This window comes from Rhinoderma darwinii, chromosome 1 (genome assembly GCF_050947455.1).
Source record: "Rhinoderma darwinii isolate aRhiDar2 chromosome 1, aRhiDar2.hap1, whole genome shotgun sequence".
Classification (NCBI taxonomy): Eukaryota; Metazoa; Chordata; class Amphibia; order Anura; family Rhinodermatidae; genus Rhinoderma; species Rhinoderma darwinii.
The window spans coordinates 499,840,874-499,867,053 of NC_134687.1; the positions used below are offsets into that span (position 1 = coordinate 499,840,874).

General features: G+C 41.5%; 1 protein-coding gene across 1 annotated transcript in view; it reads left to right on the top strand.

Annotated features, from left to right (window-relative positions):
• The window catches only part of FBN2 (fibrillin 2), a 261,472-nt gene that overhangs the window by 222,754 nt on the left and 12,538 nt on the right, over positions 1–26,180 (top strand). Inside the window, exons 52-63 of the mRNA XM_075835832.1 lie at positions 27–152; positions 814–933; positions 1,998–2,120; positions 2,210–2,341; positions 6,459–6,584; positions 8,007–8,213; positions 9,485–9,610; positions 14,858–14,980; positions 18,283–18,399; positions 20,046–20,174; positions 20,588–20,707; positions 21,533–21,761. Coding sequence (XP_075691947.1) covers positions 27–152; positions 814–933; positions 1,998–2,120; positions 2,210–2,341; positions 6,459–6,584; positions 8,007–8,213; positions 9,485–9,610; positions 14,858–14,980; positions 18,283–18,399; positions 20,046–20,174; positions 20,588–20,707; positions 21,533–21,761 — 1,678 coding nt within the window. The remainder of the gene's footprint in view (positions 1–26; positions 153–813; positions 934–1,997; positions 2,121–2,209; positions 2,342–6,458; positions 6,585–8,006; positions 8,214–9,484; positions 9,611–14,857; positions 14,981–18,282; positions 18,400–20,045; positions 20,175–20,587; positions 20,708–21,532; positions 21,762–26,180) is intronic.

Here is a 26,180-nt window from a genome sequence, read left to right on the forward strand (position 1 = left end):
TTATCCTTTTTTTGTGTTCGTTGTAGATGTCAACGAGTGCATAGGAAACCCAGGAATTTGTGCAAACGGTCTGTGTATTAATACAGATGGTTCTTTCCGATGCGAGTGCCCCATGGGTTATAATCTAGATTATACTGGAATCACTTGTGTAGGTATGTGTTTTCTGTTAAAACCCAAAGCATCCTCATTAGGTAATGTACAGTTCAGTTTATGTACAGTATGTGCTAAATTACCAAATTTATTTATTTCCTGCTGCTTACATATCAACATATAGCACTGTGTCAAGATTGTCACCATTCACATCAGTCCCTGGCCCCAATGAAGCTCACAATCCTATTTCCCTATTTCAGACAAGAGTACACTAGGGTAAACTAATCAATATGTTTTTGGAGTCCGGGAGGAAACCCATGCAAACACGAGGAGACCATACAAACGCCATGCAGATGTTGTCCTTGGATGGATTCAAAACCCAAACCCCCGTACAGGGCAACAGTTCTAACCAATGAGCCGCCATGCTGCCCATTTCAGTTTTACTAATCGATCAGTGTTCATCTTGACCACACAAAGCAATGGAGAACACGTAGGATAAACCCTGTTTCACAACTTGGAAATATAACATTCAGCATTATTTTAACATTTCTTTTGAGCTATAACATTTTAGCATGTGTAGCTGTTATTGGCCAAAATAAATTACTACTTGTCTTTCATGAGCTAATATGGCCATGTTATTTACTGTGATGCGTACCCTAAATTACTTCTATTTTTCTTTTCTTTCAAATTCAGAATAATCTGTTAATTTATGTCACATTATAGATACTGATGAATGCTCTATCGGCAATCCCTGTGGGAATGGAACATGTACTAATGTCATTGGTAGTTTTGAGTGCTCCTGCGATGAAGGATTTGAACCTGGACCTATGATGAACTGTGAAGGTAAACCAATACTTCAACTCAGATGACAGGATAGTAATCCCTGAATAGTAAAACATGAAACATAATTGAATAGGATATTTTTTTATTTCATTTTTTCATTCATGGATGGAAATTTATGGGCTAGAATACTCAACTTATCTCAGCCTGTCGATAATAATGCGATATACTGTAGGGCAAATTTATTAAGCCATTTGCGACCAGTTTTGTGGCGTAAAAAGGTTACAAATTATGAGGCACGTTATATTAGCAATTGTGACTTTTCTCTCCTTTCGCCACTTTTCAAAAGTGGCAAGAAAAGTGGGCATGGTCAACCCGGAGGAGAAGAGGCAGAAAATTTCTGACAGATTTATCACATTTAAAGACAAAAACTGGCGCAAATTGTAGCCCAAATCTACACCTTCTCATAGATTTCATTTTCTATCTGTAGGACTGTCTGAGATGCGCTAAATTTGGCGCATTTTACTCCAATGAACTTCAGTTTAAATTAGGACTGGCATATGAAACGGCAGTGTTATGCTTCGTTCACATCTGCATCAGGGTCCCGTTCATGGATTCCGTTAGACCTCTCCGTTAGGGGAACCTATGAAGGGAAACCAAAGGGAAACCATAGCTTTCCGTTTGCATTACCATTAATTTGAATGGTAACGCTTCCGTTGCTAATGGTTTCCATTTGTCTCCGTTCCGTACGTTTTCCGGTGGAATCAATAATATTTGTGGAGACAAACGGAAACCATTAGCAACGGAAGCGTTACCATTGAAAGCAATGGTAATGAAAAAACGGAAAGCTGTGGTTTCTGTTTGGTCTCCGTTCATAGGTTCCCCTGATGGAAAGGTCTGTCGGATCACATGAACTGAAGCCAGACGCAGCTGTGAATGAAGTCTTAATAAGTCTACCCCATAGTATTTATAATACATGGTTTATCTATGCTAAAATCTATTTAAAACAAACTTTTAAAATAGGTTCCCATAAATTGCCACTAAAACCCAGTGTCGGCTAAAATATTTAGAAATTACACTTACTGCATATGATTTATTATGTAATTTGCTGTATTTCTTTCCTCCAGATATTAATGAATGTGCATTAAATCCTCTAATCTGTGCATTCAGATGCATTAACACTTATGGTTCATATGAATGTACCTGTCCTGTTGGATATGTTCTAAGGGAAGATCAGAAGATGTGTAAAGGTCAGTCATATAATATTTACTTGTGTTTGAGCGAAAACATTGAAAATGGCTGCACCTGTACATATTCTCTGTCTTTTACTCCCTTACAGATCTCGATGAGTGCTTGGAAGGGTTCCATGACTGTGAATCCAGGGGCATGCTGTGTAAAAACCTCATTGGGACATTTATGTGTATTTGTCCTCCTGGAATGACTCGAAGACCAGATGGAGAAGGTTGCATAGGTTAGGATTGACCACCTTGTACTGGGTTACAGATCTTAATGAGTATTTTGAAGGACTCTATGACTGTGAACCTAGAGTCATCCTGTGTAAAAACCAAATTGGAACATTTATGTGTAATTTTCCTCCTAGAATGACTTAAAGGGAATGTATCATAAAAAATATGACATATTTTTTAAATACATTTTTTATTTCCCACATATTTTTTTTTTTTTTTTTTTAAATGATGCTGTTTTGTGTTTGTTTTTTAGTGACTATACACATATCTTGAAATATTGCAGTTTTCATACTAGCCACTGGAGCAGTCACAATAAGCTATTTCCTGTTTTCTATAGCTCACTTGTCAGCTTTGCTGTATATACAGACAGGGGTGGGATTCAAATTTTTAACAACAGGTTCCCTGTTTTTCGGATGAAGACATGCGGGGGGTGGGTTCACGGTGTATCGCACCATTGAAAATTATTCTAATAATAAAATAAAACAATTATGATATTCAAAATACCCCCTACATTAAAGTGGACTCTAAATAATGAAATTCCCTGTCCAGAATGTTTTAGTGGGGATTGCCACACTATTTATATAATTACATAAGCGTTCAGACCTACCCAAACATTATATTAAACTCACATATTACGTATAGACTTATATGTGCACATTCAATATCCTAAGCGTGCTCAGCCCATTTAGTTAGGCTGTGCACAATAGAAGGGTGGAGGACAGTGCGGTGTGCACAGTAAGCCACGACAACTCTCCAGGCTAATGCACAAATACGGTGCCAGGAGCAAGCTCAGTACATATATACAGCACCAGAACAAAGCTCAGTACATATATGCAGCACCAGAACAGAGCTCAGTACAAATATACAGCACCAGAACAAAGCTCAGCACATAAGTACAACACCAGAACCAAGCTCAGTACATAAATACAGCACCAGAACAAAGCACAGTACATAAATACAACACCAGGACAAAGCTCAGTACATATATACAACACCAGAACAAAGCTCAGTACATAAATACAGCACCAGAGCAAACCTCAGTACATATATACAGCACCAGAACAAAGCTCAGTACATATACACAACACCAGAACCAAGCTCAGTACATATATACAGCCCCAGAACCAAGCTCAGTACATATATACAACACCAGAACAAAGCTCTGTAAATATATATATAACACCAGAACCAAGCTCAGTACATATATACAGCACCAGAACCAAGCTCAGTACATATATACAGCACCAGAACAAAGCTCAGCGCATATATATATATATATATATATATATATATATACACATATATATATATATATATATATATATGTTTTGAGCTTGATTGTTATGATATATATGTACTGAGCTTTGTTGTGGTGCTGTATATATGTACTGAGCTTTGTTGTGGTGCTGTATATATGTACTGAGCTTTGTTGTGGTGCTGTATATATGTACTGAGCTTGGTTCTGGGGCTGTATATATGTACTAAGCTTTGTTGCGGTGCAGTGTATATGTACTAAGCTTGGTTCTGGTGCTGTATTTATATGTGTAGCTTAGTTCTGGAGTTGTATATATGGTTTGAGCTTCTCTTTGGTGTTGTATATATGTATTGAGCTTGGTTGTTATGATGAATATAACTCCAGACCCAAGCTTATTACATATATACAGCACAGGTACAAATACAGCTCAGTAAAGAGATAATTTGCAAATTTAATTTAACCCCTGCCATATAAGATTGTACGGCATAAAACTACAGCTCCCAGTATAGCCAGAACGATGGTAAGGATATGCTGGGAGTTGCTGTTTCACAAAAAAGAACGATACACACATCACTTCGCTGCAGATCATACAGTGACTACAGTACTGAGCAGTCACAGGAAGAATAAACATTTATATTTAGTGACTCACCGGTGAAGACTTCTCAGATTCTAGTCGTTCTCTTTACTTTTCCATCTGGTCCAGAACTCTATGATGCCTCCTGGCCATGACCCATTTCTGCGGCAATGAGTAAATTTGCTGCTCAGATGTCTTCAGAAACTAACTTTTTCAACATTTCTGCACCTATAAACGAAGAGCAAATTCTTATGGTACCACACTCTATGCCCCCAAATATAATAGTATCATACACCGTGTCCCCAAATATAATAGCGCTACACACTGTGCCCCTGAATATAATAGTAACATACACTGTGCCTGTAATGATGGGGGTAGGGAAACGGACAAGTAGCCCTAATCTACCCACCACTCTGTCCCTGCCTACTTGCAACGACCCGCCCTAGGCGACGGGGTACAACTGGGCGGCGGTCCCTACGCTCAGTAAGTGCATGAGACAAACAGACAAGGGTACACAAAGCTAGGGGAAATGGGGCAGTTGTCCACGGCAACACCGTGAGCAACAAGAGTGGTGAACTAGCCGAGTCAAACCAGGAGTGAACGAGGTACCAAACGCAGAGCAGGAGAGTAGTCAGAAAGCCAAGGTCAGTATGGAGCAGGATCAAATAGTCAGAAGCTGTAGCTGGGCCAGGAAACCACACGAGAAGAATCACAAGCCAAGGAGGAACAGGAAAGGCAGGTATAAATAGACAGAGGGCGGGAGCTAGCTCCGTCTAGCCAGGCTGCGATAGGCTCTCCCACTCCTAAGCCTGCCATCCTGAGTGGTGGAAGATGGAGTCAGTCTCAGAGGCATAGACTCAGGTGCAGACTGATTACCTATGGGCGTATACACAGAAGTTGTGCCTCGCAGATCCTTTACAGTGCCCCTGAATAAAATGTTGTCAAACACTGTAAAGTAATGCACCACACACAGTGCCCCCTGTAGATAGTGCCCCTCATAGAGCCCTCTGTAGATAGTGCTCACAGTAGAGCTCTCTATAGATAGTTCTCCTCATAGAGCCCTCTGTAAGTAGTAGCGTTCCCTGTAGATAGTGCCCCCTGTAGCGTTCCCTGCAGACAGGGCCCCCTGTAGCATTCCCTGTAGTGTTCCCTGTATAGTGCCCCCTGTGGCATTCCCTGTATAGTGCCCCCTGTAGATAGGGCCCCATGTGGTTTTCCCTGTAGATAGGGCCCCCTGTAGCGTTTCCTGTAGATAGAGCCCCTTGTGGCGTTCCCTGTAGATACAGCCCCTTGTGGCGTTCCTTGTAGGTACAGCCCCTTGTGGCATTCCCTGTAGATAGAGCCCCTTGTGGCGTTCCCTGTAGATACAGCCCCTGTTGGCGTTCCTTGTAGATACAGCCCCTTGTGGCATTCCCTGTAGATAGAGCCCCTTGTGGCGTTCCCTGTAGACAGAGCCCCCTGTGGCATTCCCTGTAGATAGAGCCCCCGGTCGCAGTCCCTGTAGATAGGGCCCCATGTAGTGTTCCCTGTAGATAGGGCCCCCTGTGACGTTTCCTGTAGATACAGCCCCTTGTGGCGTTCCCTGTAGATAGAGCCCCTTGTGGCATTCCCTGTAGATAGAGCCCCCTGTGGCATTCCCTGTAGATAGAGCCCCCTGTGCCCCTGTGGCGGTCCCTGTACATAGGGCCCCATGTGGCGTTCCCCAGGGAAGGTTTTGCAAATAAAAAATGAAGTTACAACATTTTTAAAAAAAAAGACCAAACACTTTTTTTATCATCTATAGTGTTAAATTTAATTAATGAAACTAAATATAAATACATGACACTTTCCATTTAAAGACCAAACAGAGAGTTCTGCTTGGATAACGTTTTTTATTCTTGGCCATTCCATTAATTTGATCCATTGAAACAACGGACTGCACAGAAGCCATCCGTGTGCTGTCCGCGTTTCACGGATCCGTCATTAGCGGCCGTAGGATGGGCAACGGATGTGTGCATGAGGCCTTAAATAGAACAAGAACAGCCAAGGATGGCCACTATCATAGAAAGTCATAGGAAGGAAGAAGGAGCAGCAAGTCGACATTAGTTGTAATTAGTATATGAGTGATCTTATATTCATAAATATATATAAATGTAAACCACTGTATAAAATTCAGATATGTAATCCATGTAAGGTGCTGATGTGCATATTTAGGAGTAGTATTTTGGTAAGGGTTACTTACAGCAATAAAATGCTAATCTTCAAGATATTGTTTAATATTTCACTTTGTATCTTTTCTTCTGTACTGGTAAAGATGAGAATGAATGTCGCACAAAACCAGGCATATGTGAAAATGGCCGTTGTGTCAATTCCATCGGAAGTTATCGATGTGACTGCAATGAAGGATTCCAGCCGTCCCTCACAGGAAACGAATGCCTTGGTAAAAAAAAAAAAACTGCTGAACTCATACAAATTGAATGAAATTTCAATAAGATTTCCAAATTTGGTCACAAAATAAACAAAAAATATTTGTTACAAAATCTGTCTATACATTCAAACCCAATTAACCTCTCTTATAAAGGATTTATTCATTTGGATTTGTTTTCTTTTTTTTTAACTAGAGAATAAATATTCCCATTGTGTAACTGTCCTAGTTATGCAATAGCCAAACCAATGGTAGTTTCAGAAATAACAGAAATAGGACTCCACAGTAGAAGTGGAGTGTTATTATTCAGAGAAATAACAATAGCCACAGCAACGTTTTACTTGGAAACAAATCAAAACCAAATTATCTCTAGCCTAAATAATATTTTAAAGATGACATAACAGGAATATTGTGGTAGAAAAATTGGACAAAGAATTTTCAACTTTGTTTTATCGAAAAGCTAATATAACATGGGACGATCTGAGTCTTAGAATCATCTGAATAATGTCTTTTTAACCCTATCTGGCTTATTTAAACAATATATTATATGTTTATACAGTGTTGGACTTAGGCCCCTTGGGTCCACCAGAGGAAATAATTCTGAGGGCCCACCATTCACCCACAGAGAACATGTACACATCCTCTTTTATTTGCATTGTAATCTTTGTGCTCTCATTATACATACATTATATATCACTAATAAGGTCAAATGGGTTATTGGTGAATTAACCCATAAGAAATAAACCCTAGTGGCAAGTGATTGGCTTTAAAGTCTGCTTCAAATGTATAGTAACCTCATATTTGGATCTTACATTAAAGGCTACGTAAACCTTTGATGGGTATTTTTTTTTTATGGGTATTTTTTTAGTCTTTATTAAAAATTTATTTTACTTTATTAGATACAGCTGCTCTGTATTCTGCATACAGAGCAGCTGTATGTAGCACCAAATCCTGTTTCCGTCATGTCCGCGGGACTGATGATTTCAGTGACAGCGGGTCCTGCGTGTCTCCGACATCAAAACTTAGATGTGATAGATTACAGGTGGATCCTGGGTGTCAGAGACACGCAGGACCCGCTGGCACTGAACCCGCCAGGTCTGTGGGACTGACGGATTCAGGTCATAGCGAAAGATACAGCTGCTCTGTATAGAGAATACAGAGCAGCTGTATCTCAAAAAGTTAATTTTTTTTTTAAAATAAAGACTAATTAAGTTTCACCTAACACACTGCCTGATCTGTTTAGAATAAAATAAAATGCCCCTCAAAGGTTTACGTAGCCTTTAATTTGCTTTATTAACTTTATAACCGTTTTATCCAGAATATTTTGCATTTTGTAAATTAAGTCTATCATTTTTCTTATCCTTTGCACATTTTGCCTATCTTACAAATGAGCATTATGAGTTTAATATGATATTTTTTACGTTCCTCTGTCTTCAGATCAACGCCAGGGCTTCTGCTTCTCTGAAGTTCTCCAAACAATGTGTCAGATGTCATCCAGCAGTCGCAATCATGTCACTAAATCTGAATGTTGCTGCAATGGAGGTAGAGGCTGGGGAAATCAATGTGAGATCTGCCCTCTGCCAGGTACCACTCAGTATAAGAAGCTTTGCCCACACGGTCCCGGGTATACAACTGATGGAAAAGGTAAATTGGTACTCCAATAGACTTTTTGCAATTCGATTTTAATTAGCCATTCACTTAAACAATGCAACGTTTTAGTCAATAATCATGACCTTTTTCACACAATCTGTACAAGAAAAATGGGAATGATCAGTCTGATGACAAATTGCAAAATACAGTAAAGTAAAAATAAAAAGATATAAAAAATAAATAAAAAACGACTCCTAGAGTGACAATTCCACAATCTTTTGCTTTAATAGATTATGACATGCATGTAAACCTCATGTATTGCATATTGTTGAATTTTTATCCAAATACATAGTAGCATTTTACTGATCAGGCTTCCACATAAGAAACAACGGCGTTACTAGTACAGAATAATGATAGACTCCAATCAACTAATATTACAATATACATAAGTATCACCATACCCTGGACAATTTCTAATCTTTGGTGTTGTTCCTAGTTAATCCAGTAATAATACTGCCTATTTTCTTTATTTTAGTGGACAATAGATCTATGTACACACTGTCAGTCTGCCAGACTTTTTTGTTCCTGAAACAGTCTTGTAAAAAAAAATTGCCGAATTCAGGTGTAAATTTAGTTCTGCCCCCTTTCATTTTTGTCCATAGATGGCTTAGGGGAGGGGCTTGGGGGAGGGGCTTTGCAATCTCTCATAGCAGACATTTCTCATATGTTGGATTTCAATATGAGACATAATAAGATCACTGGATAAGCGATATTAAGGAATTTCTAAGATTTTTTTATATATTTTTAGTGCTCCTTTAACTTTTCATTCACAGTTACCTACCAGAATATTAGAGTTAGGCTTCGTTCACATCTGTGTTGGGGTCCCGTTCTGACGTTCCGTCAGAGGTTTCCGTCAGAACGGGACCCTGAGCAGACACAAACTGAAACCAAAGGAAACCAGACGGAAACCTCCGTCGCAACCTCAGAATGGGACACCAACGCAGATGTGAACGAAGCCTTAAAAAGTAACAGAGAAGAATGATTAAAAAAACAAAAACAAAATAAAAAACACTTTATATGTATTTGCTTCACCTTGCTTTGAATGAGCCGTAAGGCAATCTATCAATCTATCAGTATTCTTAGGAAGTCTGTTGTAAATGCTTGCTTCCAAATCATCTGCTTATCTAAAATGTTGACTCTCTGGTGTCTTTTACGTCTGTTGCCATTTATTACCATTACCATATATCTGAATATAACCATAGGCATTATAATAGTAACCTACTGAATGCATATTCTCACTAATATAATTTAATATATTTATACAGATATAGACGAGTGCAAAGTGATGCCAAACCTGTGTCGCAACGGGGAGTGTGTTAACAACATTGGCTCTTTTAGATGCTTTTGTAATTTTGGCTACACAACGGACATCGGGGGCACTTCTTGTGTTGGTAAGATAGTCATGTGATGCAGCAAATAAGGCTCAAAGTAAAACATTTCAATGCAATATAACAGCTCTTCTCTACTAACATATGTAATAAAGGAACATTCTGCAAAACTAATACACTGTTACAGATAGGTCCAGAATTGTTTGGACAGTTACACAAGTTTTGGCATTTCAGCTGTTTACCAAAATACATTGAATATACAGTTATATAATCAATATGGGCTTAAAGTGCAGACTCTCAGCTTTAATTTGAGGGTATTCACATCCTAATTTGAGGAAGAGCTTAGGAATTACAGCTCTTTAATATGTAGCTGCCTCCTTTTCAGGGGACCAAAGGTAATTGTACAATTATCTAAAAAGCTATATAATGGGCTGCATGGGCTATTCCCTCGTTAATCCATCATCAATTAAGCAGGTATAAGGTCTGGAGTTGATTCCAGGTATGGCATTTGCATTTGGGAAAGGAGCTTTCAATGCAAGTGAAACAGATCATCGTTAGGCTGAAAAAAATGAAGAAATCCATCAGAGAGATAGCACAATTGTTAGGAGTGGCCAAATCAACAGTTTGGTACATTCTTGAAAAAAAAGAGCCCACTGGTGATCTCGTGAACTCCAAAAGGCCTGGACGTCCACGGAAGACTACAGTGATGGATGATTGCAGAATCCTTTCCATGGTGAAGAAAAACCCCTTCACAACATCTACCCAAGTGAAGTCCTTGAAGTAGGCGTATCAGTATCTAAGTCTACCATAAAGAGAAGACTTCATGAGAGCAAATACAGAGGGTTCACCACAAGATGCAAACCATTAATCAGCCTCAAAAACAGAAAGGCCAGATTAGACTTTGCCAAACAACATCTAAAGAAGCCGCCCAGTTCTGGAACAGCATTCTTTAGACCAGGGGTCTCAAGCATGCGGCCCGCGGGCCGCATGCGGCCCCTGGGGCTGTCATCTGCGGCCCGCGGGACACAGAGCCGCTAGTATCGGCTCTGCTCCGGGACTCTGTGGAATTCCCTGACATCGCTGCCCATATATGGACAGTGTGTTAGGGTCTTCCCCAGAGCGGAGCAGAACGCTGGTGTCGGCTCTGCTCCTGGACTCTGTGGAATTCCCTGACATCGCTGTCCACATATGAACAGCGATGTCTGGGGCTTCCCCAGAGCCGGAGTCCCGAGCAGAGCGCTGGTGTCGGCTCTGCTCCGGGACTCTGTGGAATTCCCTGACATCGCTGCCCATATATGGACAGTGTGTCAGGGTCTTGCCCAGAGCGGAGCAGAGCGCTGGTGTCGGCTCTGCTCCTGGACTCTGTGGAATTCCCTGACATCGCTGTCCACATATGAACAGCGATGTCTGGGGCTTCCCCAGAGCCGGAGTCCCGAGCAGAGCGCTAGTGTCGGCTCTGCTCCGGGACTCTGTGGAATTCCCTGACATCGCTGCCCATATATGGACAGTGTGTCAGGGTCTTGCCCAGAGCGGAGCAGAGCGTTGGTGTCGGCTTTGCTCCTGGACTCTGTGGAATTCCCTGACATCGCTGTCCACATATGAACAGCGATGTCTGGGGCTTCCTCAGAGCCGGAGTCCCGAGCAGAGCGCTGGTGTCGGCTCTGCTCCGGGACTCTGTGGAATTCCCTGACATCGCTGCCCATATATGGACAGTGTGTCAGGGTCTTCCCCAGAGCGGAGTCCCGGGCAGAGCGCTATTATCGGCTCTGCTCCGGGACTCTGGGGAAGCCTCTGACATCGCTGTCCATACATCGACAATGATGTCAGGGGCTTCCCCAGAGCAGGAGTCCCAGTGATGTCAGGAGCACAGCTGGAGTCCCAGGAAGAGCCTACTAGCGCTCTGCCTGGGACTCCAGCTCTGGGCAAGCCCCTGACATCACTGGGGCAGCCTCTACAGAGGGCACTGGGGCAGCCTCTACAGAGGGCACTTTGGCAGCCTCTACAGAGGGCACTTTGGCAGCCTCTACAGAGGGCACTTTGGCAGCCTCTACAGAGGGCACTGTGGCAGCCTCTACAGAGGGCACTGTGGCAGCCTCTACAGAGGGCACTGTGGCAGCCTCTACAGAGGGCACTGTGGCATTATCTACAAGTGGGTGTGTGACAGTATCTGAAGAGGACACTGGCATTATCTAGCGGTGTGTTGCATTATCTACAGAGGGCACTGTGGCCTTATCTACAGAGGGCACTGTGGCCTTATCTACAGAGGGCACTGTGGCCTTATCTACAGAGGGCACTGTGGCCTTATCTACAGAGGGCACTGTGGCCTTATCTACAGAGGGCACTGTGGCCTTATCTACAGAGGGCACTGTGGCCTTATCTACAGAGGGCACTGTGGCCTTATCTACAGAGGGCACTGTGGCCTTATCTACAGAGGGCACTGCGGCAGCATCCACAGAGGGCACTGCGGCACTATCTAAAAAGGGTCTGCCCAATCTTGACATGTGTGCTAACTGAGCCGCCGGACTGCATTTAGCGACACTTAAACTGGAAAGCTGGATTGTTGAAATAAGCACGTGGAGCAATATCTCAAATTTTAAACCTAGCGCTATTATTATAGTAATGTAGTATTATTATTATAGTAATATAGTGTTATAGTAGTTAAAATAACTAATTGATTAACAATAATTTTGTATTGTATCAAATCTGAAAGTAATGCGGTCCGTCAACTTCCCATTTTTTCTATATGCGGCCCACTTACCCGGCCGAGTTTGAGACCCCTGCTTTAGACAGATGAAACTAAGATCAACCTGTACCAGAATGATGGGAGGAAGAAAGTATGGAGAAGGCTTGGAACGGCTCATGATCCAAAGCACACCACATCCTCTGTAAAACATGGTGGAGGCAGTGTGATGGCATGGCCATGCATGGCTGCCAAAGGCACTGGGTCACTAGTGTTTATTGATGATGTGACTGAAGGCAGAAGCAGCCGGATGAATTCTGAAGTGTTCAGGGATATACTTTCTGCTGAGATTCAACCAAATGCAGCAAGGCTGATTGGATGTCGCTTCACAGTACAGATGGACAATGACCCAAAACATACTGCAAAAGCAACCCAGGAGTTTTTAAGGCAAAGAAGTGGACTATTCTGCAATGGCCAAGTCAACCACCAGATCTCAACCCGATCGAGCATGTATTTCACTTGCTTAACACAAAACTTAAGGCAGAAAGACCCACAAACAAGCAACAACTGAAGACAGCTGCAGTAAAGGCCTGGCAAAGCATCACAAAGGAGCAAACCCAGTGTTAGGTGATGTCCATGGGTTCCAGACTTCAGGTAGTCATTGCCTGCAAAGGATTCTCTACAAAGTATTAAAAAAAAAAACATTTTATTTATGGTAATGTTAATTTGTCCAATTACTTTTCAGCCCCTGAAATGAGGAAGCTGTGTAGAAGAATGGTTGCAATTCCTAAACATTCCACAGGATATTTGTGTTCATCCCCTTGAATTAAACCTGAAAGTCTACACTTCAATTGCATCTCATTTGTTTCATTTCAAATCCAATGTGGTGGCATGCAGAGCCCAAATCATGAAAATTGTGTCCCTGTCCAAATAATTCTGGACCTAACTATATGTTTAGTTCAGGTCATAAGTGGGCGGTGCATGACATAAGGATCCAAAGAACAACAAACAGAGAGAACCCCTGTGTCATGCACCGCCCCCTTAGTCCCTGAACTAGACATTAACACCTCATCAGTTTTTCCATTTTTCCAAGAATGTTCCTTTAATTCTTTAAAAAGGAATCAATTCACATATACTTTACTTTAGATTATGTATCTAAACCAATACATATCTTACACCAGACATTAAAAATGGTTAGTTTTTGTGAATGGAAAGTAGCATGATACCCACATGACAACCAAAAAACACACATTGAAAATGTGAGATGTAAAACCCTATACATTTCTACTAAGAATCAAAATTAGTGGTAAAGATATGCTAAACATTGACTACTAGGAAGCGTTCACATATAACAATAGTGTTCAGACAGTTCTTTTTTTTGTCTGTGCTGGACACAACTGTCGAAAAGTTGTGCACTTTGTGCACCATTCCAGTGACCATAGCCAGACGTAGAAACGGTACTCTATTTGGCTCGGGGAGACTTTCAGCGTCACAACTGATGCCACTTGGCAAAAAATATAGGGAACTATGGGATCAGTTTTGTCATTGTAGACTAGAGGGTTGGTAAATACAGCATATCCAAGCAGTTTTGCCTGTATTTACATTAGTCATTTTTTTGTTGTGATTCTCATTGCGTTTTGTGCAAAACTGCATGATTTTTGTAAAAAATTCAACAAAAACTGCAACGAAAAACAAATACACCCTTCTGCACATTTTCTAATATACTTTTCTTGTACTGATCATGTCCAACTGATACAAGTTCATTACAAGAGAGAGCTCTGATACTTAGGGTACATTCACACGTTGCTGTGGAGCAGTAGGAAACGCTTTGCCTGCTTTGAAAAATGCATTGGAAAACTGCATCTTGTTTTGCTGATAGCACTGTACATACGGATTTACAATGCGTTTCTTTTACAGCGGTAATTTAGTACAGTGTTTACTGGAATGTGGTTATATGAAATTTTTAAGACTTTTTTTATGTACTTTCTTTCAATATGCATGGTGCAATGGGCTGACCCAAGTTTTTTCAAAGCAGTTCCACAACAGAATTTCCAACATGTGGTTTAGCCAGTGGTGTGCCATAGACAACCCCAGTAACCCACGCAAGTTGACACTTTGGCGTCTTAATAGGGGGTTTTCTACTGCTAAGTTTGAATACAAGATATTAATCCACCATTTCTGTACCTGAGAAATCAATCGCAGATAGTTTCACAGTTTCAAAACCACTGCAGTAGAATAGTGGCTGCACAGAGAATCGCATGTCTGGTTATCGGTGACAGCCAGGCACCAAGATAAGAAGACAAAAACGGTTTTTTTCACCGTTACTGCCCTCTTAATCTCGATACATGATCATAGAATGCTGTGCATACAATAGAGGAAGCAGCAGACAATGCTTGAACGTGTCTCTGTGATTCAAATGTATTTGTTTGAACATGGAAAAAAAATAATTTTTTTTTATTATTTTTTTGCACACTAAAAGCTTAATAATTAAAAAAAACCTGTAAAAATGGTAAAAAAAATAAATAAAAAAATATATATGCATTTGCATCTAATGAAAAAAAGACATACAAATCCCTTCAACAGCCTAAAAAGTTGTTTATTTTCTTTTTATCCCTTTTACTGCTTCATAGATCTGGATGAATGCTCACAGTCCCCTAAACCATGTAATTTTATCTGTAAGAACACAGAAGGCGGCTACCAGTGTTCGTGTCCTCGGGGTTATATTCTGCAAGAGGATGGAAAAACATGTAAAGGTAAGTGCAAAAGATGCACGTTAACCAGGTACACTTTATTAGTTGGTCTAATGGGGTCACTGCACCGCAGCTCAACCTGTACAGGTAGATGGACTGAATATGTAGTACTGTACTGTAGAGAAGTGCTACTGGAGGGCCAATCACTTCAGTAACAGAGGTGATACTAGTGCACTGCATGCTGATAATGTCACAAATAAAAAAATATATTATCTAAGTTTGTTGCAGTAAGAGATTCCTCACAGGCTCCCTTCAACCACACACACACACACACACACACACACACACACACACACACACACAAAATCAGCAACACATTGAGTGACTAAATACATTCACTCAATGTGTTGTCCTCAGCCAAACACCCTCTGTGCGCTTACTTCTTCTTCTCCAACAGACAGTCACTCTTGGCTGGAGCAGAGAGGAGCGTGCAATGAATTGTAACCTCCAGATTATGGCGGCGCCAAAAGGAAAAGGCAGAGCCATGGTGTCTGGAGAGTAGGACACACGTTTCACAAGTCTTGGCTGACCAATAAGCAGAACATTTATGGTTATTGGCTAGCTGAATAATGGGATATTTGTAGCCACAGCTATGATAAACAGGCTGCCTGGCTGGATCTATGTTTTTCTAAGCAGGGGCGTAGCTAGGGGGGGCAGGCAGGGCATGTCCCCCGGGCGCAACTACAAGGGAAGGAAGGGGGGCGCCGACCAGGAGAGTGGAGGCATGTGCCCTCCTGCCCGGTACCCCCATAGACGTTTAGGTCCATGGCCACCGATTGCTGTTAAATTTATTTAAAAGCTGGGGCAGCACAGGGGACAGGAGCGGGAGCTGTGTAATGTAATGCAGGATGTTCTCCTGCACAGGCAGAGCGTGTGTGCTCCGGGCGACTGATTTATACATCACATATGACGTCATATAATGCAGCCGGCCATACACTGTGCCTCTGAGGAGAACACCATTGAAGTGTTCGGCCCCAGCTATTTACCTAGCAGACAGGCAGGGAGGATGGAGGAAGAGAGGGCTTGGTAGGAGCAGTCTTACACACAGCTCTCCTCCTGCCTGCAACGTGTGACCACTGACAACATGAAGATCCCTCCACGGAGCTCCGGACTGATAAGTACAGCTGTGTATGTGCAAGTAGGGGGAGCTGTCAGTGTTATGTATGTGTGTGTGGGGGGGTTCTTTATAAATCGTTTTTGTGTGGGAGGGGGGACTTGACAGTAAATATTATGTGTGGGGTGATGGCATTCTGTATAAATTGTTTTAGTTGGAGGAAGGATTTGACTGTATGGCCTCATGCACTTCCAACGACCGCTAATGACAGTTGGATCGCTTCCGTGTGCAATCAGTTGTTTCACAAAGCAAATCAATGCAAAGGCCGAGACTGTTCGGTCAAAAACGGGCCCTATATTTGAGGGAACGCCCGCACGGATCCGTTAAAACAACGGAAGTGTGCATGGCCCCATGGAAATGAATGTGTCAGGGTGCTATCAGTTCAAACAACGGATAGCACCCTGATAAAAAAAACTGAAGTGGGCTTAAGGCCTAAGGCCTCAAGCACACATCCGTTGCCATTCATATGGCTGCATATCACGGATCCACGAAACAAGGACCGCACATAGAACTATATTGCTTGTGAAATGTACAAATGGCTTTATGCTTCAGTTACATAAAGAAAAAAGTGAAAACGAAAGGTTACACCTCATTGATTGGTAGAGAAAACAAACATGGTGAGTGGGAAGGAGATGTCGTAAAAGTCGGGAGGGGGGGGGGGGTGGCACCAAACTGAATCTTTGCCCCGGGTGCAGGAGAACCTAGCTACACCTCTGTTTTAAGTTCATTGACTGTTAGTTATTGAACAGACAGAGAGACAGCCAGGTAGCAGAGGACATGTATAGGGCTGGGTAGGTGCCGGCAATAAGATAACATTTCTTAGGCACAGCAAGCAATTGATAAGGCGGGGCATGAGGGGCAGGGCGATTCGACACTGGGCCCCCCGGCTCACAAGTCCCATAGCAGTTGTGTTGTCTGCCTCCATTGGAAGTTTATTTCTGCAGCATAGCATACACACACTTAAGGGAAGTGAGGTAGGTGATTTTGAAATTTAGGGGCAATAAACTGGCAAAAGGCAAAGCTTTGTGTATCCCTAAAGCCTTATTCACATGAACATATTTCTCATCCGTGTGCGGTCTGTGTTAACAATGGAAAGTACACTGACTTGTGGGGCTATTCACACATCTGTTTTGGTCCATTTTGGCGACCGAGACTCAACCATAGATTTCTATTCATGGATCAGTTAAAGAGATGCAGTAAAAAAAAAGAGACGAAACCAGGAAGTGTTCCAGAGGCGAAGAACAATGGATGACACATGGAAACCACACGAACGCAACACAGATATTCAAATGGATGCAAAACAGTCCGTTAGGAGGGCCCCATTTCAAGTTTTGTTAAGGGGCCCCATCATTACTTGCTATGTCCCTAATAGAAGTCTATTCTGTCAATGAAAAAATATCATATGAAGTAGCTCAAAAAATATTCTTAGATGCCCATCAGTACAGCTACAATCATAACATGGAACAACATTCTGCAGACCATTTGAGTTTGAGATTGTCTGTTAACGGATTTAACAAAATATAATTATTAATTATAAGTAAGGAATAGCTGATAAATGTATATTTTCTATTTATATGCTATGTTGAGATCAAAAGTATAAGGCATTCTCATGGCTCTATTATGGCTCTATTGCGGCAAGTTTCTATTTGCACAGAGCCATAATATAGCACCTAGAAAAGTCTATGGACCCATTCTTTACCGCCGCATACCAACAATTTCATATAGAGGATATTTTTCATGGCAGGTCCCATTGTATGTCGTATTACAAAGATATTCTTACCTAATAGAATTGCTTCTAGGGGAGAATATTTCCGTAATATGGTGCCATACGAAGTACAGTACAGTATGTAGGACTCCATGTGCATGAAATTTTAGAAAAAGTAACAAAGCATATGACTCCAGTAGGTTTACAGAATGGTGAAAGGGAAATTAGGAGCATCCTTGATCACATAGATATTCAGAATGGAATGAACATCTCTATAATCATAGATTTATCTCCTAAAGACTATATTATTCGACTTCGCAAATATCTCTAGACCTATTTCTGTAGTCTAGGAGGAAATCAGAAGGAAATACTATGAATGTTTAGATGTGTAATAATAAAACATCTGCAACATTTCAAGACTTGAACACGAGTGCACCTGCTTACTGAACAAAAACTGCTTAACCGAGACGTTTTTATTTATTACAGATCTTGATGAATGTCAAACAAAGCAGCACAACTGCCAGTTTCTTTGCGTCAACAACGTTGGAAGTTTCAGTTGTAAATGTCCTCCGGGCTTTACCCAACATCACACGGCGTGTATCGGTGAGAACTGACTAACAACTACAACATTGAACATCTGTCCAAGAAAACAGCCATGTTCTTTGTCAACATTAAAGGGAGATCTTTATTTTAACTTGTCATTATGTCATATACATCCATTGCTATCTGGCTTGCTTAATTCCTTGAGTTTATGTCTTTTTACACTGTAAAATCAGTTTGGCTCTGAAGAATACAAAAATTTTCCATTTCCTTGCCTGACCTTGTAAACTGCCAATTGATTGTTTTGGAACACGTGAAGTCACCGCTTTGTTAATATTCAGAATATTTATTCAGGTCAAACTGAATGCATGGGGTAAAGTGTATATTGAAGCACTCTTTTGCTTTGTCGCTATAAATTCATCTCACATCCTGCAACAAAATCCTTTAAAGGAGATCTCATAGGCTATGCCAATAATGTTTATTTAAGACAGATATGCAAAAACTTTGTAATATAAGATTTGCTTCAGACCATCTCAGGTACTGTAGCTGGCCTGTATTTAAAAAAAATCTGGGGCTCAAGCCTAAATATTGTCAGAAATTTGAAAATTGCCAGAGAATGTCAGACACTTTTGGGCTCCTTCTGACACCACTATGTTTCAGAAAAAGAAAAAGGGCAAGGTTAAGATTCCATACCTTAAGAACTATAAAGCATTGCTGTTGCTCAGTAATATTTTGCACAGAAATGTGAGCAAATTGGGGAATATTTATCAAAATTGCTTCTTTAAATTTCTGAAAGGATCTCTGAAAAAGGAGATTTGCAGCAAACGCCTTCACGTCTTCTTTTCACAAATTTTGATAAGTCTCCCCTATTGTTTCTGTCTAATATAAAAGTGTTGGATCACCCCAATGCAGTTGAAAAAGAGAGGAAAAGAAGATTCAGAAAACTGCAGGAAAAAATAATGGGGCATCTGTGTAATGCACAGACAAGTCAGGTCCTCCAGAGAGAGAGTCTTTCTATGCAGCAGATGTGCTATTGCTGAGTAGTAGGGGGGGGGCATCCTTCTATAACATCTGTATTCTTAAGTCATATGAAAAGCGATTGTCTAATGCAGACAACTCCTTTAATATGAGGAGCAAGAATATGTCAGTCATGCAATGTCCATATTATTCATATGAAAAAGTTCTTCCAGTTTTTCCAATTTTATATTACTGAAACCTTATACATAGTTACATTTCGACACAATTGGATAAGTATTGAAACAAAAGAAAAAATACAAAGTTATTGTATCCTACCCACCATGTATCCTGATGCTTTTCAGTGGGTGCTTGCGAACTCTATTAACACTTCCATTTCATCCAGATTGCATTGCTTTTGACGGACAGAATAGTGTACCCCCTGTGGTATGCTAACCAGTAAAAAAAAACAAAACTGATGGACCTATTATGAGTCAATTTGATTCATAATAATCCATTGGAAAATGGATCAAAACTAATTTGTCCTTTAAAATAGGAGCCAAGATACCAGAGTGAACCGCACCTTATATAGACAATAATTGCTTTCTATGTAAAATGTGCATTGTAAATTGGCCTGAGCATTTTTTTTTACAAATATCCTACCACAATTAATGATAATCTTTTTACTGATATTAAAATAAATATTCTTCCTCCCATATATACCGTAAGCATTTATTTCACAATATGTTTTACAGATAACAACGAATGTGGTTCACAATCTAACTTATGTGGTTCTAAAGGAGTATGCCAGAATACCCCTGGCAGCTTCGCTTGTGAATGCCAAAGAGGATTTTCTCTGGATTCATCTGGCCTAAACTGCGATGGTGTGTATTTCATTTTTATTATTCGTGGTATTTTTTTTCACTTATTGATGCTCATAGTTACCATATCTGCTGTTTTTGATGCAAAATTTAGCTGTATGGGAAATTATTGTCAGTTACTGTGTTGTTGGAAACGAGGAGCAAATTTGATTTTTTGCCATCAAGATGCATCATTAATTTCAGTAAGTGCCATTTATGTGTACAAATACGTAATTTACCATTTATGTTAAGGCAGACTTTACACAAATCTGATAAATAATATTATAAGGACAGTACATATTTATCCTGTTCTACCACAAATTTGCACATTAGTACAGGCAGAGGAAGGGAAAGGAGGTCAGTCAATGGTCTAATATTTATTTCCCTAATATGTAGTTTTGCAGAACTGACCAGGTTGTTCTCCTACATTTCTACAGATGTTGATGAGTGTGATGGAAATCACAGATGCCAACATGGATGCCAGAATATAGCTGGCGGGTACCGTTGTAGCTGTCCACAGGGCTTCGTTCAGCATTACCAATGGAACCAGTGTGTTGGTAAGAATTTTACCGATTTGTTTTACCAACTGTAGGGGTTTTCTACCAATTTTTTTTTTTTTCAATATAATTTTAAAGTGGCAGAAAAGTCATGCTTTAGATTCCACCAAGTCTCTTTGTCCCTTCTCTCTCATCAGTTCAGTGACAAAATCTGAGATAGACTCGTTGCTAGGGACATGCTGCATGACAACCTCAATTCAACTTACTTGTGACTACAAGGCAGCATGTCCAAAGCGAACAGTGTGTCTTGTATGCTCCAGGCTGAATTGGTTCTGTGTTCAGTTAACCAATGAATCAATAAATTTGTGCTTCTATAGTCGGGGCGTATATAGAAGAGGTCAAAAACAAAATCAAAATGGCCTCCCTCCCCAACATCAGCAGCAAAGCAGAGACTGTGTGATATTATATTAACTAGCCCACATATCACTGCTGATACTGAGACGGAGGCAGGAATGGGTCCAGCTTCAAACCGACGCTGACCCAAGAAAAAATTAATCTAAGAATTGGTGTATGGGGATGGGCATTTAAGTGCTGGGCAAACTTCCTTTCATTGGCCTTATGGCATTGGCATTACAGGTTCTAAGCACTGTAACATATAAAATCGGCTAAATCTATCTATTATTTTATGTGTGTACAAAGGAATTTGTCAACTGACAAAATGACAGCAATCTGGAATGACTAATCATTTGGATAACAATGAAATGTCTGTTCTATCATAGAACTAGAGAAAAAAATTATTTGAGTTTGCCAAGTCTGATAATTTAAAATATCACAAAAAAAGATTTGTCTATTTTTTTAATGTTCACTACATGTTTTCTCCCGCAGATGAGAATGAATGCACCGCACCAAACACATGTGGCTCTGCTTCATGTTACAATACATTAGGGAGCTACAAATGTGCTTGTCCACCAGGATTTTCATTTGACCAGTTTTCATCTGCTTGTCATGATGTCAATGAGTGTACATCAAGCAATCCTTGTAATTTTGGCTGTTCCAACACGGATGGAGGCTATCTCTGTGGATGTCCTCCTGGGTACTTCAGAGTTGGGCAAGGGTAAGTCGCTGCTAATAATCTTGATCCACTTTTACCAATAAAGTTTATGGATCATTGATGATATAAATGCAAATAATAATTCTGCTTACTCAACATCGTACCATGCCAGGTAGTTACAGGTAGAAAAGAATCTGCAAATACTAATACAATTATAGCATGCACTGCATTGTATTTAATAGCAAAATGAACACATTACTCCAATGTTGTAGTGAAAAAGTGGGGTGGCCTCAGCTTTTTTTAAACATTTAGCAACAATCAAATGCCATGGAAAATATAGCTGAAACATAATTAGTTATATACAACATTGTCCTGTATGCCGTGCCACTGCGTCAGGCAGAAGGCACATAGGGTAAAAGCCCTCCAATTTTCATCTACAGTGCAATATTCTTTTGCCATGGAAGAGATCGTTTACCCCTACACGGGTCTCTGACCACGCCCACCTAGCAAAGCCGGCGGACCGTCAATTCTATCTTGAAACACAAATATATAATTCCCAATATTCAAATGTATACCATCTAGTAACAACAGGTTACTATCATCTTGTGACAAACAGCAACGCCTCCAAAGGACTTGACAAAATGAAAAACCCAAACATTAAACAGCCTGCAGGCCTTTTCTATGGAAGCAAAGCTCTTGGCATCCCTGAAATAAGTGTGTGGCGCAATTTCAGACCAAACTTTTACCAACTTTAAATAACAAATTCTTTAAAATGATCTAAAAGATCTAATTAAAGAAATCAAGTTTGCCACTTCACCTTGCACAAATCTTTACCCCCGGCATGCACCACCACTACAACGGAGTCCATTGGCTGCCAAGTGAACCTCAGAACTTCGGGTAACATTTGCGCCCAAAAATAGGCCACAAAATCCCCTCAAATGGACATCTGCATTTGCAAAACCAAGCAAAAGCACCCCCTCCCCCCCCCCACCGGCCGCAGAGCAACTTTCAATTCTCCCAATAAATATAGGAGTGGCTCACAATCAAAATTTGGAGAAAAATCTCTAAAATAAGAAGAAAGGACAAAAAATCCTGAAGTACAAAGAAAAAATAACAGGTAAACTTCAATGTCCATTAATGCATGATATCCTTCTCATTTATGTACAAACATCTCAGCCTCCGTTGCTGCACCAAATTCGAAACAAATGAGTACCAAAACAGGATTTCTTCAATCCTAATGTAATGACGGGGTAGGGAGACAGACAGGTGAGCCCTAATCTACCCGCCACTCAGTCCCTGCCTACTTGCAACGGCTCGTCCTAGGCGACGGCGTACAACTGGGCGACGGTCCCTACGCTCAACAAGTGCACGACAGACAAACAGAAGGGTACACAGAAGCTAAGGGAAATGGGGCAGTTGCCCACGGCAACACAGTGAGCAACAAGAGTAGTGAGCGAGCCGAGTCAAACCAGGAGTGCACGAGGTAGAAATTGCAGAGCAGGAGCGTAGTCAGTAAAGCCAGGGTCAAAAATGAAGCAAGGTCATTAATCATAGCAGGAGCAGCAGAGCCAGGAAACAGAAAAGAATCACAGGCAAAGGAGGAGCAGGAAATGCAGGTATAAATAGACAGCGGGCGGGAGCTAGCTCCGTCTGGCCAGGCTGTGATAGGCTCTCCCACTCCTCAGATTGCACTCTCCCACTCCTCAGTGGGATTTTTAGATGATAGCCACACCAGATCCCCGACCACAAACAAGGGGTTAGCAGAACGTCTTCTATCTGCCTGAGTCTTTTGTATGCTCTGGGACGCCTCTAGGTTCTTCTGAACCTGGGCCCAGACTGTGCACAGTTCCTGATGAACGACATCTACCTTGGGATTGTTGGAACTACCAGGTGAAACGGAGGAGAACCGTGGATTAAACCCAAAATTACAGAAAAAAGGGGAGACCCCTGACGAGTTACTGACCCGGTTATTAAGGGAAAATTCGGCGAGGGGAATGAAGGAGACCCAATCATATTGACAGTCAGAGATAACACACCTTAAATATTGTTCTAGAGACTGATTAGTCCTCTCAGTTTGGCCATTAGTTTCAGGATGGAAGGCCGAGGAGAAGGACAGATCAATCTCCAACTTTTTACAGAAGGCTCTCCAAAACAATGAAACAAATTGTACCCCTCTGTCAGAAACAATATTGACAGGAACCCCATGGAGACGCAGTATGTGTTTGACAAACAAGGTAGCTAACGTCTTAGCGTCTTGAGGGGCACAAAGTGGCACATCTTACTGAAACGGTCTACTACAACCCACACCACCAACTTGCCTTGAGATGGAGGCAAATCGATGATAAAATCCATGGAGATATGGGTCCAAGGTCTCTGGGGAATGGGCAAAGAACATAGTAAGCCCGCTGGTCGGGACCTGGGAGTCTTGGACCTAGCACAAATTTCACAAGCGGCGACGTAGGCCTTAACGTCTTTAAGCAACCCAGGCCACCAATAGTTTCTGGCAATGAGATGCTTGGTACCCAGGATGCCTCGATGGCCAGATAGTGCAGAGTCATGATTTTCCCTGAATACCCTTAGCCGGAATTGCAGGGGAACAAACAGCTTGTTCTCAGGAAGGTTCCCGGGAGCTGAACCTTGATCAGCCGCAATTTCGGAGACTAAGTCAGAATCAACAGAGGAAATGATTATACCTGGAGGCAAAACACATGCAGGATCTTCCTTCGAAGGAGGACTAGCCATGAAGCTACGCGACAGTGCATCAGCCTTAATATTTTTAGTCCCAGCCCTATAGGTGACCAAAAAGTTGAATCTAGTAAAAAATAACGCCCATCGAGCTTGTCTCGGGTTTAGCCTCCGGGCAAATTCGACGAAAACCAGATTTTTGTGGTCGGTAAGGACCGTTACCTGGTGCCTAGCCCCCTCCAGGAAGTGGCGCCACTCTTTAAATGCCCATTTAATGGCTAAGAGTTTGTGGTTGCAAATATCATAGTTACTCTCAGTGGGCGAGAACTTCCTGGAGAATTAGGCACAGGGACGGAGATGGGTGAGGGACCTGGTACCCTGGGACAAGACAGCACCCACTCCCACCACGGAGGCGTCAACCTCCACGATGAATGGCTCCATTTGGTTAGGCTGAATCAGCACAGGGGCCGAGATAAAGCACTTATTAAGGACTTCAAAAGCCTGGACCGCCTCTGGAGGCCAGTGGAGGAGGTCAGCACCTTTGCGAGTAAGATCCGTAAGAGGCTGAGCGATGACCGAGAAGTTAGCAATAAATCTCCTGTAATAATTAGCAAACCCCAGGAAACACTGTAACGCCTTCAGGGAGGCAGGTTGGACCCATTCAGCCACAGCCCCTGACTGGTGGAAGATCGTGTCACTCTCTCAGACTTGGGAGCAGGTGCAGACTGATTACCCACGGGCGTCGACACAGAAGCTGTGTCTGGCAGATCCTTTACACCTAACATGCGCAAACAAGACTTGAATACCGGCTCAAAATGGTACCTAGTCAGAGGTCCCCCATAAGCATGTAGCAGAGAAGCGGACACAGATCACCTTTTAATTCACTAAGAGTAATGCAACAACCTTTCGGCAGTTGATCAGCCTTAAACTTACAAGTCTTAGAAATACAAATCTTAACCGTATCCAACAGTAATACCACATCCGACACATCAAGACTTTCCAACTACCTCATGCTCGGGGGGTTACTAATTAACTAATGTGAAAGGCTCCAAAAAAAGCTATTGAAGCGTTTGTAAAAAAAAAAAATTAGGCTCATATGCATCCACGCAGACAACCTCCAAACAGCCAGCCAAGCGTTTAAACAACTTAAAGGAAACCGGGCACCTGCCATCTCCACCAACTTAGTCTTTTTCCAACCTCCAAAGCTTGCTGAATCAAAAATTGCTTAGTGTCATCCTGACAACCTCACATTTTTAGCATAAACTCAACACCTGACTGCTTTTTGAACAACCACAGCAGATGCTCCTGTGATCCACAAGACTAACATAACATCCATTTTTATCTCAACATGGCGTACGTCACTACCTGGAAAAAAACTGCCCGCAAGATCCAAAGACTCTTTTCAAAACCTACCATTCCTCTCTACCAGCATCCACAAGTGCTCCGGGCACAGGTTTCCATGCTCTTATGCTCCTAGGTGCAAGCTCCTGAAAACGGCAAACTGCAAATAAGACAAAGCATTAGCCGTACTGTTCTTAACACCAGGTACTTGTTTAGCGTTAAACCAAATGTGAAGCTGCAAACAGCACAACTCTATGTGCTGCAGCAAGTACAAAACAGAAAGCAAACTTGAGGATTAAGAATAAACTACCTGAACTACCATCATATTATTAGTCAAAACCAGAAGTCAATTATTCAACATAAATGAACCCCACAACTACATGTCTACAATAATAGGGAAAAATTTTAAGCAAAGTCATATTCTTCGTCAAACCCCATACCTTCTACAGTAACGGC